Source organism: Piliocolobus tephrosceles, chromosome 17 (genome assembly GCF_002776525.5).
Source record: "Piliocolobus tephrosceles isolate RC106 chromosome 17, ASM277652v3, whole genome shotgun sequence".
Classification (NCBI taxonomy): Eukaryota; Metazoa; Chordata; class Mammalia; order Primates; family Cercopithecidae; genus Piliocolobus; species Piliocolobus tephrosceles.
The window spans coordinates 26,249,485-26,266,931 of NC_045450.1; the positions used below are offsets into that span (position 1 = coordinate 26,249,485).

The window sequence follows — 17,447 nt, forward strand, 5'->3', positions numbered from 1 at the left end:
CCCAAATATCCAGCCACTGCCTCGTATGAATTAACAGCCTACATGCTGTGCTTCTGCAACTATCTGTGATAAAGGACTAAGACTCCCCCAACCCCCTTAATTTTCTTCTTTTTCTTAGACATGGGGTCTTGCCCTATTGCCCAGCCTGGAGTGCAGTGGAGCAATCATAGCTCACTACAGCCTCCAATTCAAGGGCTCAAGTGATCCTCCACCCACCTCGGCCTCCTGAGCCACTGGAATTATAAGTGTGTGCCAATATGCCTGGCTCCCACGTAATTTTCAATCTGTCTTGAATGAATTTTTTTCATAAAAAATAAAAATGAAAAAAATGCATACAAAAGGCAAGCATGTTGTCTTGTGTCTAGCACAAGACATGTGTCTAGCAAAGTCAATTTGCTATGAAAGCTTTCATTTATTTCAATTTCTGTCCTTACATCACGAAGGATGTTTGCAAATGGGCAGTGGTCCAGGGACCACACTTTGAGTAGCACTGTTCTGTAAGGCCCTTTTTTCTCCTCTGGTCTTGATTGGCTACATCCACCTTCTGATCCTATGACTGGGGCTGCACCTGCTCTATCCTCCAGCCCAGTACTTCACAAATTTAAAGGTGCTCCAAGATCACCCGAAAAGCTTGTTCACATAAAGCCTCTGATTCAGCAGGTCTAAGGTGGGATCTGAGATTCTGCATTTTGAGCAGGCTTCCAGGTGAGGTCAATGCTGCTGGGCCCAGGCTTTGGCCAGGTGAGGGGCTCAGCCCAGCCCAGGCCTCCTGTCCTCTCCCCATGGTCCTGGTGGCAAATGGCCATGATCAAAGATCCAGCCACCTCCTTCCTGCCTCTGAAGCTCCCTCCAGCTGGTAGATATTTAAAAGAAAGCATGAGAGTTCAGGGAGTGAACATTCCTTCCAGATGTTCTTTTCAGATGTTCCTCTCACCACCCTCTGATAATTTTTTCACTTCAAGGACCATCTCCTGTTTTCACCTCCCCGTGCACAGGTGCTGGCTGATGATCTGATCGCAGGAGCCGCGTGAAGGTTCTGAATCTCCACGGTGCCATCTCCAGTTTCTGGGCACCACGTTCCTCTCAAGAATGAATGGCGATTTCAATGGCGATTTCAAAGGACCCCAACACCGAGTGATGGCGTGCAAGGTATTACCGAGAAGTAAATTTCGAGCAGTGAAGACAGATTGATGAGATGGAGCTGTGATTGAACACGTCTCAGAGGCTAAACATCTAAGAAACAGTCGCAGAGGACAAAGAACACATTGATTTTTAAACAAGCAATTCACAATGGAATGAAAAATGGAATTAAAAGGAATTTTGGGCAAATAAATGACTGCAGGTAGTAAATTAAGATTCCATAACATCACGTCAAAAAGGTCATTGCAAGTTAGGGGGAAATAAATGGGTTTTTAAGAGAGACTCTTTTTCTCTTTTCCCATTTTCTAAGTAAATATCATCATGATATAAAACATTTGGAAAATAACACAGAAGGAGATAAAGCCATGTGCACGTCAATGCCTTAGCTTGATCTTTATGTGTAATTTACAGTTTTGTCTCCCGTTTCTCCAATATCGGGTTTTAAAAAGGGACCTCAGCCAGGCCCAGTGGTTCACGCCTGTAATCCCAGCACTTTGGGAGGCTGAGGTGGGCGGATCACAAGGTCAGGAGTTCAAGACCAGCCTGACCAACATGGTGAAACCCCGTCTCTACAAAAAATACAAAACAAAATTAGCCGGGCATGATGGCATGTGCCTGTAATCCCAGCTACTAGGGAGGCTGAGGCAGGAGAATCGCTTAAACCTAGGAGGCAGAGGTTGCAGTGAGCTGAGATCACACCACTGCACTCCAGCCTGGCGATGGAATGAGACTCTGTCTCAAAAAAAAAAAAAAAAAAAAAAAAGACCTCTAGATATTAACACCTTGAGGTTTCTTTGGTTATTTCTAGAATCGCATGGGTTAGTAATGATTACTATGATTACTTGGCAATACAAATAATCAGCGGCGTAGTGGTGGCCCCCACCCCAAAACCCCATCCCCATCTTTGACAACCCCAAGGAGTCCTTCCACCCATAAAGTCCCATCGACAGCATGAAACCTCCTGACCGGACTTGTCTCAGAAGTCCCTTTCGGCACCCAGATGACACCGGGAGGGAGAACAGATGTGAGGATATCTGAGGCATGCTGCTGCCCAGCTTGGCAGGGGAGACGGTGGGGAAGGTGTCAGGCAGCACTCCAGCAGAGAGAAGAGTGGGTCAGAGCTGCAGAGGCCAGAGCAAGGCCAGGCTGGGGAGCCGTGGACCATCAGGGGATGCTGCGTGCAGGGGAAGAGGCCCGGGGTACACAGTGGGACTCTGAAGTTGTGATGAGGAATTGGGTCTTTATCCTGAGAGCCACGGGAAGCCACTCCAGTGTTTTAGGCAGAAAGATGAGGGTCCCGTTACCCTGATGACTTTAGCATATTGAGGAGGCATTCCAGCTTCTGGGGTGGGAGCAGTTTATAGGGGACAAAAATGGGTGTGCAAAGACCACGAAGAAAGTTGCTGAATTCACCCAGGTAAGTCCTGTTGCAGCCACAGACTAGGACGATGGAAGTGGAGACAGAGAAAAGAGAAGAAGACATAAAGAGAAGGCCCTGGGCTTGTGGTGGTCAGGAGGGTCATGGGTGGTGAAGAAGAAGCAGGGGCGTCCCTCAGGACTGCAGGTTTCCAGCTTACACAAGCAGAACCACTTATGGAGGGAGAGATGGAAATAAGATTGCATTTGGGGGCGTGAATATCATGAATGAGTCTTGGACATATTGATCTGAGGTGCCTTTGAGAATCCAAGTAGAAACACCAAGGAAGCAACTGCATATGGCATCGGGTGGAGTGGAGTGGATTCTTCTAACATGGGAGCCCTCGGCCACGTGGCCACGGAGGATGAGGAGCTGCATGTCACAGAAGGGAAGAGAGCCCTGTAGGGAACCAGCACACAGGACCAGGAGAAGTGGCTGTGGGAGCCGAGGAGAGAGCGATTCGGGAGGCAGGTGGGTGCCGTGCCAGGCTGCTGAGAGCTGCTTCGTGGAGTGAGGGGGTGGGAGCCAGATTGGAGGGGGCTGGACGGTGAGTGGGAGGTGAGGATGTGGAGACAGGCCCTTCACAAAGCTCCCCCACAGCAAACAGGAGAGAGAGAACAGGAGCCATTGGGGCATGCAGTTGACATGCCCATCCCTGCTGAGCCAATCCCGTGAATGTGTAAGGAGCCAGGTTGAGGTCACTCCTTCCCTGTGCACAAACCACTTTTGTCCATGCTGGTTGATCTTGCAGATCTGAGATCTGATGGCTTTGCGTTGAGCTGGGAGTGCAGCGAGCACTGGCATCAAGGAAGGGATTTTGGACGGTTCCTACTCCATCTCCTCTCTCTTAGAAGATAAATGCATCCCAGTGATAGACAGATAGCTGCTACCACCAGCCCCCAGCCCCAGACACCGTGGGAGGAGAAGAGGATCAGAGACCCAGGCACAACTCCCACCGAGGCGTTCAATCTCCAATCACACCAAGTCGCTTAGATTTTCCTAAATGTGCTTCGTGTGTCGGCCCCTCCTGGCCTTTGCTCATTCTGTTCCCTGTGCCTGAAATAGCCTCCCTCACCCACTGCCGATCTGTCTGGTGAATTCTGCATGAGTATGGAAAAACTCAGCTCAGGGGTCTCTTCTGTGAAGCCTCTTCTTCTTTTTTTTTTTGAGATAGAGTCTCGCTCTGTCGCCCAGGCTGGAGTGCAGTGGCGTGATCTCGGCTCACTGCAAGCTCCGCCTCCCGGGTTCACGCCATTCTCCTGCCTCAGCCTCTTGAGTAGCTGGCACTACAGGTGCTCGCCACCACGCCCGGCTAATTTTTTTGTATTTTTAGTAGAGACAAAGTTTCACCATGTTAGCCAGGATGGTCTCGATCTCCTGACCTCGTGATCCGCCCGCCTTGGCCTCCCAAAGTGAGCCACTGTGCCCAGCCTCTGTGAAGCCTCTTCTATCCTCTACCTCCCACTGGGGTGGGACTAGCCCTTCCTGCCCGAAGCCACTTCCGAGAGACTCGATTGTGGCACCCAGTGCACTTCGCTCTGGTGTGAGCAGGGGGCTGTGAACTCAAGTGTTTCAGCCTGTTGTTGCCATGCGGGAACAGGGGCCCAGTGTGGCCAGATCTCTGCTTTGTCTTGAAAAGCCCAAAACCTTGATTTTTGATTTCTTGCTTTTTTTTGTTTTGTTTTTTTTTTTCTTTTTAGATTCAGGGGTACATGTGCAGGTTCATGACATGGGTGCATTGCATGATGCTGAGGTTGTGCTTCAGCTGATCCCATCATCCAAACACTGAGCATAGTACCCGATAGGTGGTTTTTCAACCCTTGCCTCCCTCCCTCCCCGCTCTTGCAGTCCCCAATGTCTGTTGTTCCCATCTATATGTCCATGTGTACCCAGTGATTAGCTCCCACTTATAAGTGAGAAGATGCCATTTTTCTTTTTCTGTTTCTGCAAAACCTTGATATTTTAACATGAAATTTCCTGATTTTTAAAACTCAGCCTAAATTTAAGAATTTTGAAACCACCATGCAAGCCAAACAAAATACATCTGCAGGCTAGATTCTCCAAGGACTACCATTTGCCGCTTGCTACAGGCCCCCTTTCCAGGCAGGGAGTGTATCTTATTTGCCCTGCACAGAGGGAGTTCTCTAACGGGGGTGGGGAGAGGAGGGCGGTGCGGAGAGAGGGGGGCGGTGCAGGGAGAGGGGAACCCCAGCTTTGTTTCCAGAAACGTAATTGTATCATTTCATAAAGTCCTCACAACAAAGCCTCGAGGTAGGCATTAGCTCATTTTCCAGCCAGGAAAACTGAAGCTCCAAGAGGTGAAGCGAGTTACCTGGGGACCCACAGCTAGTAAATTGCAAAGTTAATTCCAACCCTGGTCTGTTTCTTCAGGTGTACCACAAGGGCTGAATGCATGAAGTCAGCCAGGCACTCAAACAGTGTCTGCAACAGGGGACACTGCATAACTTTCTACTATACTTAATAGAATTAATACTGTTTGTTTGTTTGTTTGGTTGGCTTGGTTTTTCAAGACAGGGTCTTGTTCTGTCGCCCAGGTGGGAGAGCAGTGGCGCCATCATAGCTCGCTGCAGCCTTAACCCCCCGGACTCAAGTGATCCTCCCACCTCAGCCTCGCTGAGTAACTGGGACCACAGGCACATGCCACCACTCCCAGCTAATCTTTTAATATTTTTGTAGAGACAGGGTCTTGCTATGTTGCCCAGGCTAGTCTCGAGCTCCTGGACTTAAGTGATCTGCCCGCCTCAGCCTCCCAAATGCTAGGACTACAGGAGTGAGCCACCAAGCCTGGCCTAATGTTGTTAATAATTAATACCATAATTTATTGAGCCTCTGTGGTTCTAGGTGCTGGGACGGAGTGGAAACCAGGAAAAGCAGGCTCCCCGCTCTCGTGGAGCGTGCACCGAAACAGGCCAGACATAAACACGAAAATAAATAAACAAGTAATTTCAGAGAGTCCTAAGTGGTACAGAGAGAGGTTCAAGGGTCCCAGGAAGGAAGATCTACCCTCCCAAAAAGCTCTGGGGGTTTCCGTCCCCCACACAGTGCCACATTCCCGAGAGAGGCGGGTCGCTCGTTTGGCACAGCTGAATTCCCTCTGGGATCCAGTCCGACAGGTTTCATTTTCTTCCACACATTGTTAAACCAGATCTGAGCATTACGTATTCAAGAAAGCCCCAATCTGCAAATATTTACCTTTCATTCAGCAGCATCTGACCCTCCCCTTGGGAGGCCCAATGAAGACAAACGAGGGGACAACAGGCAGGGTGACGCTGGGAGGATTTAATTCCAGATGTTTCTCAGGGGTGGGGCAGGAATTGGGGGGTGCAGGCTCTCCAATCCAGCAAACCCAACACATGTGCATACTGGCCCTTCCACATGACCATGTGCACACACATATGCACACGCACACATGTGCACACACACACACATGCACACACATACACATAACATGCCTTTCTTCTACAGCTCTGAAAACCATTTCCAATCTGCCAACTGCTCCTCAGCCATGCAACTGGCTCTTGCAGAGGGTAATCCAACAGCACGTGGGGGGTGGGGGTAGGGGCGGGAAAGGGACAGTTTAATTCCTTCCAGTCCATCAGCCCCCGCAGGGCACCACCTTGTCCCTGGTCTCCAGGAGGACAGCAGGAGAGACTTGGATGAAATGGGCTCCAGAAGGGCCTCTCCCGCAGATAGGAAAGGTGGGGGCGTGAGGGAGCCCATGCGCTCTGCCCCACAGAGTGCATCATCCCAGAAACCCACACACGGTCTGTCTCTCACCTCACCTGCCCCTCCCACGATGAGCTCCTCAGCCATGGGACTCCCCTCACTCCTACTGTGTGCCCAGGTCCTAGCTCAATACCCAGCAGAGACAATTGACCAGGGCTGAGAGGCCACACAGCACAGGGAAGGACTATGTGGCCTGGGCTTCAATCCCAGCTCTGGCACTTACCAGCTGTGTGACCTGGGGCAAGTTGCCCTCCCTAAATGTGCCTCCATTTGCCATCCGTAAAATGGGGGTGACAATAACACTTACACCTCAGAGGGGCATTGCAGAAATTAACTGAGTCACATCTAAGGTGTTTAGAGGAGGGCCTTATACAGGGCCAGAGATAATAACGTGATTATTAGTCATGCTTCGAAACACCCTTGCCATCTCCACCCTAAGCTGGTCATGACCAAGCTCATGCTTCACTCTGGGGTCTGGTGAGGGCATTAGGAGCAGAAGGGACAGGAACTCACACACACAAAGCCCTCCACGTGCCAGGCACTGGGCATGGCACGTCACGTGGGTTTTCAAATTTGAGCCTCCCTGAGACACGAAGAGCTCTGGGCTCTCCCATCCTGGGTCAGAGGAAACAGGCTCAGAGGGGCTCGGCGCCTCACCCCAAATTACATAGCAGCAAAGAGACAGACCTGGAAAACTCACTCCAAACCCCTGCTCTTTCCATAGCACCCTCTGTCCCCCACGGAGGAGAAGGAAACCTGGGCAGGTGGGGCCATGGATCGCCTTCCCTTGAGTCCCTGGCTGCGGCTCCAGGGATGCTGGCCACTGTAGGATGTCAGCCCTGCATCTGAGCCACGCCGAAAACCTATGCGGACATCTATGTGCTTCGAGCTCTTTGTAGGGAAGGCACAAAAAAAAAGGGAAAGAAATAGAACAGCCTGGCTAAGCTGAAATGCTCTCCTCAGAGGGGAAGGGAAATAAAATTTGATGAACCTCTGCATAATGTTCAAGTTATGAATGTGTAAAGTGATACTCCACACATATGCTGGGAAGAATTCATCTTGGGGCTGAGCTGTTAGGAGCCATTGGAACTGGGGCACCAGCAAACAGCAGCTTCTTGTTGATGGGCTACGGAGAGGTCCTGTCTTCTGCCTCAGCAAAACAAGGTGCATTTTACCCACAGATGCCGCAGGAGGTGAATCTCCGTAGCAGGGGTGGCAACTGACTGCAGTGCTAATGGGGCAGCTTTGGACATCTGGTTGCTTATGTGTCTACTGCAAACACTTGCTGAGTGCCCACTCGGGGCCCTGGGCCAGGCTGGGCATTGCCACCATCCACAGTCTCGGACGAGGTGAGCCGCGTGCCAGGTTAGCCGGATCTTCCTGGCCGCTGCTGCCTGGCCCGGGACTGAACACCTGGCCTACACCGGGCGATCACATCCTCTCTCCTGAGGCTTTGGCATGGAAGTGCTGGGATGCTGAATCAGCGAGATGATGGTGGAGATGGAAATAAAAGAGCATGAGGGAGCCAGGGCTGAAGCTTCCAAAGACGAGAGTCTAGTCCAGTCAATTACCAGAAAACCCTGAATGAGCTCCTAGTAGGTGCCTGGCCCAATTCTAGGTGCCTGGTTCACAGTGGGAAACAAGATGGCAGAGGTCTTCTATTCCAGAGCTCACAGTCTGCAAACCGGCAAACAAATAAAGAAAATCCTGGCAGATTGTATCAGGTGCTATGAAAAAATAGAAACGGTGCCAGACATAGAGGCTCATGCCTGTAATCTCAGCACTTTGGGAGGCAGAGGTCAGAGGATTGCTTGAGGCTGGGAGTTTGAGGCCATCTGGGGCAATTGATAGCAAGACCCCCATCTTTACCAAAAATGAAAAATATTAGCCAGTCATGGTGGCGCATGTTACTTGGGAGGCCAAGGTGGGAGGATCACTTGAGCCCAGGAGGTTGAGGCTGCAGTGAGCTGTGCTTGTGTCACTGTACTCAGTCTGGGTAACTGATATGGTTTAGCTGTGTCCACCCAAATCTCATCTTGAATTGGAGTTCTCGTAACCCTCATCTGTCATGGGAGGGATCCAGTGGGAGGTAATTGAATCATGAGGACAATTACCCCTATACTGTTCTCATGATAGTGAGTTCTCATGAGATCTAATGGCTTTATAAGGGACTTTTCCCCACATTGCTCGGCACTTCTCCTTGCTGCCGCCATGTGAAGAAGGACGTGTTTGCTTCCCCTTCTGCCTTGCTTGTAAGTTTCCTGAGGCCTCCCCAGCCCTGCTGAACTGTGAGTCAATTAAACCTCTTTCCTTGATAAATTACCCAGTCTCAGTTATGTCTTTATTAGCAGCATGAGAACGGACTAATACAGCAACAGAGTGAGACCCTGTCTCCAAAATACAAAAAATAGCAACGAGCTAGAGTATCTAGGATAAGGTTGTGGGGAGTGTGTGTTTAGATCCAGTGATTAGGAGAGGCCTCGCAGGAACATCCTGAGGCACGGTAAGTAGAAAGGTCCCTAGGTGGGGATGCACTTGGAGTGCCCGAGGGATGAAAAGGAGGCCGATGTGGCTGGGGAAAGACACAGTGGCAGGCTGAGGGAGGGGTCTGTAACAGTCAGAGTACCTGTGTGGGCCTCCCCACCGCATGGGCTGCCATGCTTCTCTGCTGACTGAAGCCCTCCCAAGTGCCCCACAGGGAGTCCAGCTCCTCAATGCTGCCCTACCCTGTAGCCTCCTGTCCCTTTCCTCCTCCTCTGCTGAGCGCTGAGGATGTGCAGTGATACCTTCCCTGCCACCAAAAGGCGTTAATGCCCATCTCCTTCAGCTCCCCCGGAAGTAGGCCCTGTGATAAGGATTTGGGTACAGGTAGTTTTCTTGAGGGGAGGTGGTTCTAGGAACTATGGGTAGGGAAGAGGGTAACTGCAACACGGAAGAGATGGAGCCAGTAGAGGATGTGATAAAGGCTGATCCCTGCTAAGGGCACCTGGAGACCAGTCCCATGGCAAAGCGTGCTCCAGGCTGTTTTGCAACCAAGGGTGGGAAGGTGAGTCTTTATCCCCCAACACCCACCAACTCCTGACAGCATCAGTCTCCTGGGCATTCCAGTAAGCCCCACGTGTTGGGCAAAGCAGATTCTGGGGTCAGAGAGGGTCCTCAAGGCTGAGAATCACATGGACTTGTGAGAAGCCCCCAGCCTGCACATGAACTGCAAGTACTGAGCAGATCTGTCCAGGGCATAACAGCACCTGCATGGGCTCGAGCAGCTGCCTGAGTTGAATCCTGGGGCTGCCTCTTGCATCTGGGTGGCCTGATTCTGAGGCACTGCCAGCTCTGATTTTCTTCATTCTAGGAAATAGGCACACAGACCTGGGCCCCAACTCCCCCTCCATCACTGTGCAACCTTACATAAGTGTCTTAACTTCTCTAAGCCTCAGTTTTCCTCATCTGAAAAATGGGGTTAATAGGCCTAACTGCATAGTGAAACCTTAAGGATGAAATGAAATGCCTGGGCACAGGGCCTGGCACACAACATGTGCTCCATAAATGGCAGTTATAATGGTTCACTCTGACTTAGGGTTGCTGTTCTACATCCCCTGTCTCAAGAGGAAAGACTGGGAGCATAGGGACCCCAGGCCAGATTGGCCATTCGTGGGTACCTCTAGATGCTGCTACTGATTGGGATAGGCCTGAGAGACAGACAGAGCTCAGAGAGAGTAACATAGGCTGTGATTCTTCAAGGCCTGCCACAAACACAGGCACAGCAGCTCTAGGGATGTGGGCTGAGCTAAAGAGGGCAGCAGCCCCTGACAGCCCAGAAGAGACTGGAGCAGCTAGCACGGTATAGATTGGCAGTAGGTTGGAGAGTGGCAGTGGTAGCTGGCCCATAGGAGCAGTTCTGGGTGAAGCCAGGAGAGCAGTACAGAGTGAGGTGGATACAGCAGTAACAATGAACTCACCCCCTGGAGGGAGGGCTCAACAATTTCAGGTTTCAGGCTGCTGATGCTCTCTCTGAGTGGCTTCATCAGAAGAAGGTGTCTGGGAGGAGTTCTGCCTAAGGATATCTCCAGCTTCTGAACTCCTGAAATTCATCCAGCCAGCCATCTGCCTGTCTGTCCTGCCACTCATACCTACTCATCTGTAACTCTGCCTACTTATTTATCAATCTGTTCATCCAGCCATTCATCCATCTACCGACCCACCCACTCACCAATCCATCCATCCATCCATCCATCCATCCATCCATCCATCCACCTACCCATCCACCACTCATCCATCCATCCATCCACCAGTCTGTCCACTTGTCCATCCATCCATTCACCTACCTATCCACCCTATCCACCCAGTCATCCATCTATCCATCCATCCATCCACTCACTCATCTATTCATCCATCCATTCATCCAACCATCCATCTACCTACCCATCCACCCACTCACCTGTCCAGCCATCTATCTATCCATCTACCCACCCACTGTTTATTGTCACCTCCTCTATTCCCAGCTGCACTCTGAAGACTCGGGTGATTACATGTAGTTCCTGACATTGAGAAGCCATCCTCCTCCTGCAGCCATCACCAGTCCCATAGCTGGGTCCTCTTTTCACTCAATGCCATGACAGAGCCCAAGAAGGAAACCTTGGTTCAGCTTCTTTAGCTCTTTATCATGGTTCCAAGAAGCATAGGACCTAATGGTAAATGCTCAAACTTGGTTCCCTTCTGGGTTTCTAGTGCTTTGATCACATAAGCCCAAAGCAACCTCATGATCCATAAAACATTAAAATATCCCAGAAATTCCAACATAGTGATGTCCAAACTCTGCCTTCGTCCACCTCCCCCCTCCATAACCTCTCTGTCATACCATTCACTCCAGTTTTCGACTGGGGCCCGGTGACCACTGAGGCCAGGCCATGGGCTTCAGAGTCCCCGTGGTGGCCAGAGGTAACCCCCTGTGCACTGACCTCTCCCGGAAGTACTTGATGGCCTCAGGGTCTATGAAGGTCGGCTCCTCCCGGTAGCCCTGCTCAAAGACCTTGCGCTTGTGCCGGAACTCAATGACCGTCTTGGTGTAGGAGTTGAGCGTGGTGACAGAGGCTGCCATGCAGCAGGTAAAGGAGCCCCACGCCAGGCTGCCAAGAGATCAGGAGAGAGATGCCATGGTGAGGGTGGGTGAGGGACAAGAAAAATCCCACACCCACCAAACATTCATTCATCCCTGCACAGCTGCTTTTTCCTCTGGTATCTAAGCAGGCACTGCCATAGAGAAGGGTAAGACTTGGTCCCTGCCCCACTCACAGTCTGGGAGACAGAGAATTATCTGCACACCGTGATGCAGATGTAACAGAGTTCATTATGGGGAGGCAAGAAGAGAGTGAATCATTCTGTCCAAGGGGGCTGGCATCAAGGAAAGTTACCCAAAATACAGCGACACTTATGCTCGGCCTGGTAAGAAGAGCGAGAGTTGGTCAGGGGAAAGGACATTCCAGGAGAAGGAATAGTGTGTACAAAGGCATGGAGGCATCAGACAGCAGGGAATGTTCCACAAACTGTGGGAGGTTTGGGGAGCAGAAGTAAGGATGCATGAGATTAGCTGGAGTTGGTGATGGAGAAGGAGATGGGGGCAGACATCCTAAAAACTCATTTGTTATGAAAGTTAAGTTACCTTTGTTCATGTATGACTCCGGGGAAAGATGCGAACCCTTTCTGTTTCACACTCCTCATGACTATTTTTTTTAAAGACAGGGATTCACTCTGTTGCCCAGGCTGAAGTGCAATGGTGTGATCATAGCTTACTGCAGCCTCAACTTCCTGGGCTCAAGTGGTCCTCCTACCTCAGCCTCCCAAAGTACTGGGATTATAGGTATGTGCCACTGTTCCCAGTACCTCACGTCATTGTAATGGACAATAGCATTACCTCATAGGGTTGTTGCAAGGATTAAAGGCGATGATCCACTAAAACTATCTTAGAATAGTGTCCGGCACATAGTAGGCACTCAAGAAAGTCTTGCTGTCATTATTATCATTAATATTAACATCCTCACTACCCACCTCCAAATGATTTGGTTTGTAAACTCTCCCCCTGAGAGATGAGGTTATAATGAATGACCTGCTTGGCTCTCTCCTCCACAACTTTCTCTACAGCTGGGACTTTTGGCAGCCCTCCTTTGATGTACATGCTAAGCCCAGCCCAATCATGGAGAATTTGTCCCATCCACAGTTGGAAAGGTAGGAAGGGTGGGGTAGAGCTAGGAGACTCAACTGACCCAGTTCCAGCTCCAGAAATGGCCTGTCTGATTCCTCTGATCAAGACTATGCATTCAACATTTAGTACCAGGAGTGGGGTACCTGTCGGGCCTCAGTTACATCTGGCCTGGTTCCTGGATCCCTGTTCTTCAGTCTCTGCTTTGGTAACTGGTTTCCTCCAAATCAGGGACTCAGTTTTGTTGTTCCAACCCTGCATTGCCTGGGACCCCCAGGCCTCCCCTGATGCCAGCCCACCCAGCTGGTCTCTGAACATCATCACCCACCCCTGAATTCCCCATGGTCAATGAAGCCCACTGCCTGCACCCACTGCTTTTCCCTTTGACAGCCCCTGAGCACCCCAGAAGGAAAGCAAGGAAAAAATCTGAGGACTCAGCCTTTCTCAAAGAGATCCTCAAAAGGATCATCTGTTTCCCTTAACACCAAACCCATCGATAGAGTTCCTGTTTCTTTCATGATAAGGAGCTGATGTAGATCTTCCAGAAGCCCTGAGTGTCTGTAATAGACAGTTTTAGGGCATCAACCTGGCCCCTCTAAGAGCTTCCCTTTCCCTCAAAATGTCCGGCATGTTACTCACCAACCCCCACCATTCATAGATGACCGGTCAAGGGCTGACCATCTGGCCAAAGCTGGTCCAATCAGATACTCTCTCCTGAGCAACAAAGCTGAAGATTCTACTTCAACCTGGGATATCTCTTTATGCTAGCATGATAGAAACTCAGAACCCGAGGATGGAGAATGAACAAGTAGGCTTTTTCTGGATTCCATGAGTATGGAGTATGTTGGTGTTGCCTGATCATAAGCCATTCTTCCTTTTGGTAACTGCACTCTGATTCTGTTAAGGGATCACTCCTTCCTTCTTCTCAGGCCATTAGGTTTGTGTGGGGCTGGCCCCAACCCCAACCTCTATGTGAGCACATGACCACAGTCTGGCTAATGAAAATGCTGCTTTTCTCTGGCCATAGTAATTGGTTGGGGGTGGGCACGTGACCCAAGTCAGATTCATGAGACTCAACCCCTGAACTTGGCTGAAGCTACTGGGAAACAAAGCTCATCTTTCTTCTGTGGTGCTAAGCTGGTGGGATTTGAGCCAAGAGTTGCTGGGGACCCTCTTGCCACTACCCAGCCTGAGAATGAAACTGACCCAAAAGAAAGCAGAGCCATGAAAAGGGGCTTGATCCCTGAGCTGAAGCCATTATCCCTGAACTTTTCTTTTTTTTTTTTTTTTTTTTTCTTTTATTATACTTTAAGTTCTAGGGTACATGTGCATAACGTGCAGGTTACATATGTATACATGTGCCATGTTGGTGTGCTGCACCCATCAACTCGTCAGCACCCATCAATTCATCATTTATATCAGGTATAACTCCCCAATGCAATCCCTCCCCCCTCCCCCCTCCCCATGATAGGCCCCAGTGTGTGATGTTCCCCTTCCCGAGTCCAAGTGAGCTCATTGTTCAGTTCCCACCTATGAGTGAGAACATGCGGCTGAACTTTTCAATCATGGAAGTCTCAATTCCTTTCATTTTAATTTTGTTTTCCTTGACTCTTTTTTCTACCCTGAAGCCAGTTTGAATTGTGGTTTGGTCATTGGGAACCAAAGTTATCATATGTTTACTTGCTATAAATTCTCTTCTTTTGCATGAGTTAGTTTTGACATGAATTTCTAGTCTTTATGGCCAAGGATCTGAAGGGTGGCCAAGTCTGACTCAACCCTGATGTCCCAGTCAGGGAACGGAGCAGGGTATTCTCAAACTAAAGCCTTGAGCAAAAATACCTTTCAGGAGTGGTGGAGTCCAATGACTGAGTGTGTGGAGGGAGCTTCGCTGGGGAGGGAAGGGGTTTGCTAGAGCCCAGGGGCCCCAGAAACAGATGATATGGGGTGGAGCAGAGCCAGACAGTCAATGGCTGGACAGGTGCAAAGTCAGACTGAGCTAGAAGAAAAGCCTACATCCCCACCTTTCCATCTACTTTACATGCAAGATCTTTTTTCAAATAACATGTCACCCTGAGCTTGATTCCTCAGGCTTTCCGCATCCCAGCCCTATAGTCTCTTTTCCACTCCTCAAAAACCCAAACTCAGTTCCCAGCCCTACCTCCCCCATTGCCTTCCCTCCCTCTGGAATCCCTGGACTTTCCTAGGCTCTTTGCCCAGCTGGTCCCTTCTCACCTTTGAATGTCACCCCTTCCTCAGTGGGCATTTTCTGTCTACTATCTCTAAGAAGCCCCCTCTCCATCATTCTATATCACATGCCCCTCTTTAGTTTCATCACAACCCTCATCACACCCTGTAATTCTCTTTATCTTTTTTCCTTTCATTTGTTTACTCTTGTTTTTAAATTTTTCCTTTTGAGATAATTACAGATTCACAAACAGTTGTAGGAAATGATATATAGAGAGAACCCATGTACCCTTTAGCCAGTTTCCCCCAATGGTAAACTCTTGCAAAACTAGTGTAATACAATATTACAATATCACAAGCAGGATATTGACATTGATACAGTCAAAATACAGACCAAGGCCGGGCGCAGTGGCTCACGCCTGTAATCTCAGCACTTTGGGAGGCCGAGACGGGCGGATCACGAGGTCAGGAGAGCGAGACCATCCTGGCTAACATGGTGAAACCCCGTCTTTACTAAAAAATACAAAAAACTAGCCGGGCGAGGTGGCGGGCGCCTGTAGTCCCAGCTACTCGGGAGGCTGAGGCAGGAGAATGGCGTAAACCCGGGAGGCGGAGCTTGCAGTGAGCTGAGATCCGGCCACTGCACTCCAGCCTGGGTGACAGAGCGAGACTCCATCTCAAAAAAAACAAAACAAAACAAAACAAAAATACAGACCAAGGATCTCTTCTGTGCCATTTATAGCTACAGCCATTTCCCTCCTTACCTCCCACAAATCCTGTCAGCCACCTGTTCTTCATTTCAATAATTTTACCTCTTCAAACACTTTACATAAATAAAATCATACAGGAGTATGTATGGGATTGGCTTTTTTTCACCCAACATAATTATCTGGAGAATCATCCAAGTTATTGTGTGCATCAGTAGTTTGTTCCTTTATATTGCTAAATACAGTATTCCTGCCAGCAATGTATGAGTTTCTCCACATCCTCATCAGAATTTAGTGGTGTCACTATTTTTTATTTTAGCTATTCTGATAGATGTGTAATAATATCTCATTGTGGCTTTAATTTGCACTTCCCTAACAGCTAATGGGGTTGAACAAGTTTTCATTTGTTTATTTGCTATCTGTATATTCTTTCTGGCAAAATGTCTATTGGTGTTTCTTGCCCACTTTCTAATTGGATTGTTCTGTTGTTGTTTCATACTGAGTTTTTAGAGGTCTTTATATATCCTAGAGATTAGTTCTTTGTCAAAAATGTGGTTTACAAATATATTCTCTCAGTCTATAGCTTTCTCTTAAACCTCTTAATAGGGTCTTCTGCAGACCAAAAGTATTTAGTTTTGGTGAATTACAATTAATCCATTTTTCCTTTTATGTGTTTGATATCAAATATAAGAACTTTTTGCCTAGCCCTAGATTCCAAAGATTTTCTCTTATTTTTCTAAAGGTTTTACAGTTTTACATTTTATACTTAAATCTGTGATCCATTTTAAATTAATTTTTGCAAGTGGCGTGCAGTTTAAAGTAAGGCTGATTGTTTATCTTTGCCAGTGAATGTCCAATAGCTCCAGCACTATTTGTTGAAAAGGCCATTCCCTGCCCACCCCACCCCCACCACCACCACACACCCACACAGTGAACTGATTTGTGCCTTTGTCAAAAATTAGTTGGGCGTATCTGTATTGGTCTATTTCTGAGTCCTCTATTTTGTTTTTGTTGATCTATGTGCCTATCCTTCCACTAATATCACACAGTCTGGATTATTGTAGCTGTACAGTAAGTTTTGAAATTGAGTACTCTAATTCATTCTGCCTTATTCTTCTTTATCAAAATTGTTTTAGAAATTCTAATTCCTTTGACTTTCCATATATGTTTTAGAATACTTTTCTCTATATCTACAAGAAATTTGATGTATTCACTATATATTGTGTGTTCTGATCCATGAACATAGTATATCTACCCATTTATTTAGATCTTCTTTGATTTCTTTCTTTGGTATTTTTCTATGGTTTACAGTTTTCCTTGTACAAGTCCTGTAAGTGTTTTGTTAGATTTATGCTTAAGTATTTCACTTTTTTAGTATAAATTATATATATTTTTAATTTTGTTGTCCAAATGTTCATTGCTAGTTTATAAAAATGCAATTGATTTTGTATTTTTATCTTCTATCCTAAGACAGCACTAAACTTATTTATTAAGTCTAGGCTTTTTTTTGGTAGATCCCTTGGATTTGTCTACACACATAATTATGACATCCACAAATAGGTATAGTTTATTTCTATTACAATCTGTATACCTTTTATTTTCTTTTCATGTCTTATGTCTTGCATGTCTTTTATGTCTTGTTTCTAGTTAGAACTTCCAGCACTATGTGGAATAATAGTGGTGTTCCCAATCTTAGAGAGAAAATAGTATTTCAACATTAAGTATAATGTTAACTGCAGATGTTTTATAGATGGTCTTTATCAAGTTGAGGAAGTTCCCCTTTATTCTGAATTTTCTGAGAGTTTTTTAAAAAGTATGAATCAATGTTGAATTATGTCAAATGCTTTTTCTGTATTCATTGATATGGTCATGTGATTTTTTCTTCTTTAGCCTGTTAATATGGTGAATGACACTGATGGATTTTTCAAATATTGAAGCAGTCATACTGCCTAGAATAAAACCCCACTTATCATGATGTATAATTATTTTTATATATTGCTGACTTCCATGTGCTATTGTTTTGCTAAGGATTTTTGTATCTGTATTCATGGGGTCT

At 47.9% G+C, this 17,447-nt stretch overlaps 1 protein-coding gene across 4 annotated transcripts in view; it reads right to left on the bottom strand.

Annotated features, from left to right (window-relative positions):
* The window catches only part of GSG1L (GSG1 like), a 294,726-nt gene that overhangs the window by 25,496 nt on the left and 251,783 nt on the right, over window positions 1-17,447 (bottom strand). For 3 of the 4 annotated variants that reach the window (XM_031934490.1, XM_023192999.1, XM_031934489.1), the window contains one exon: window positions 11,263-11,430. In XM_031934490.1, coding sequence (XP_031790350.1) covers window positions 11,263-11,430 — 168 coding nt within the window. Of the gene's footprint in view, window positions 1-6,527; window positions 6,583-11,262; window positions 11,431-17,447 lie in introns of all 4 variants that reach the window. The other variant, XM_031934488.1, reaches the window with a different exon arrangement.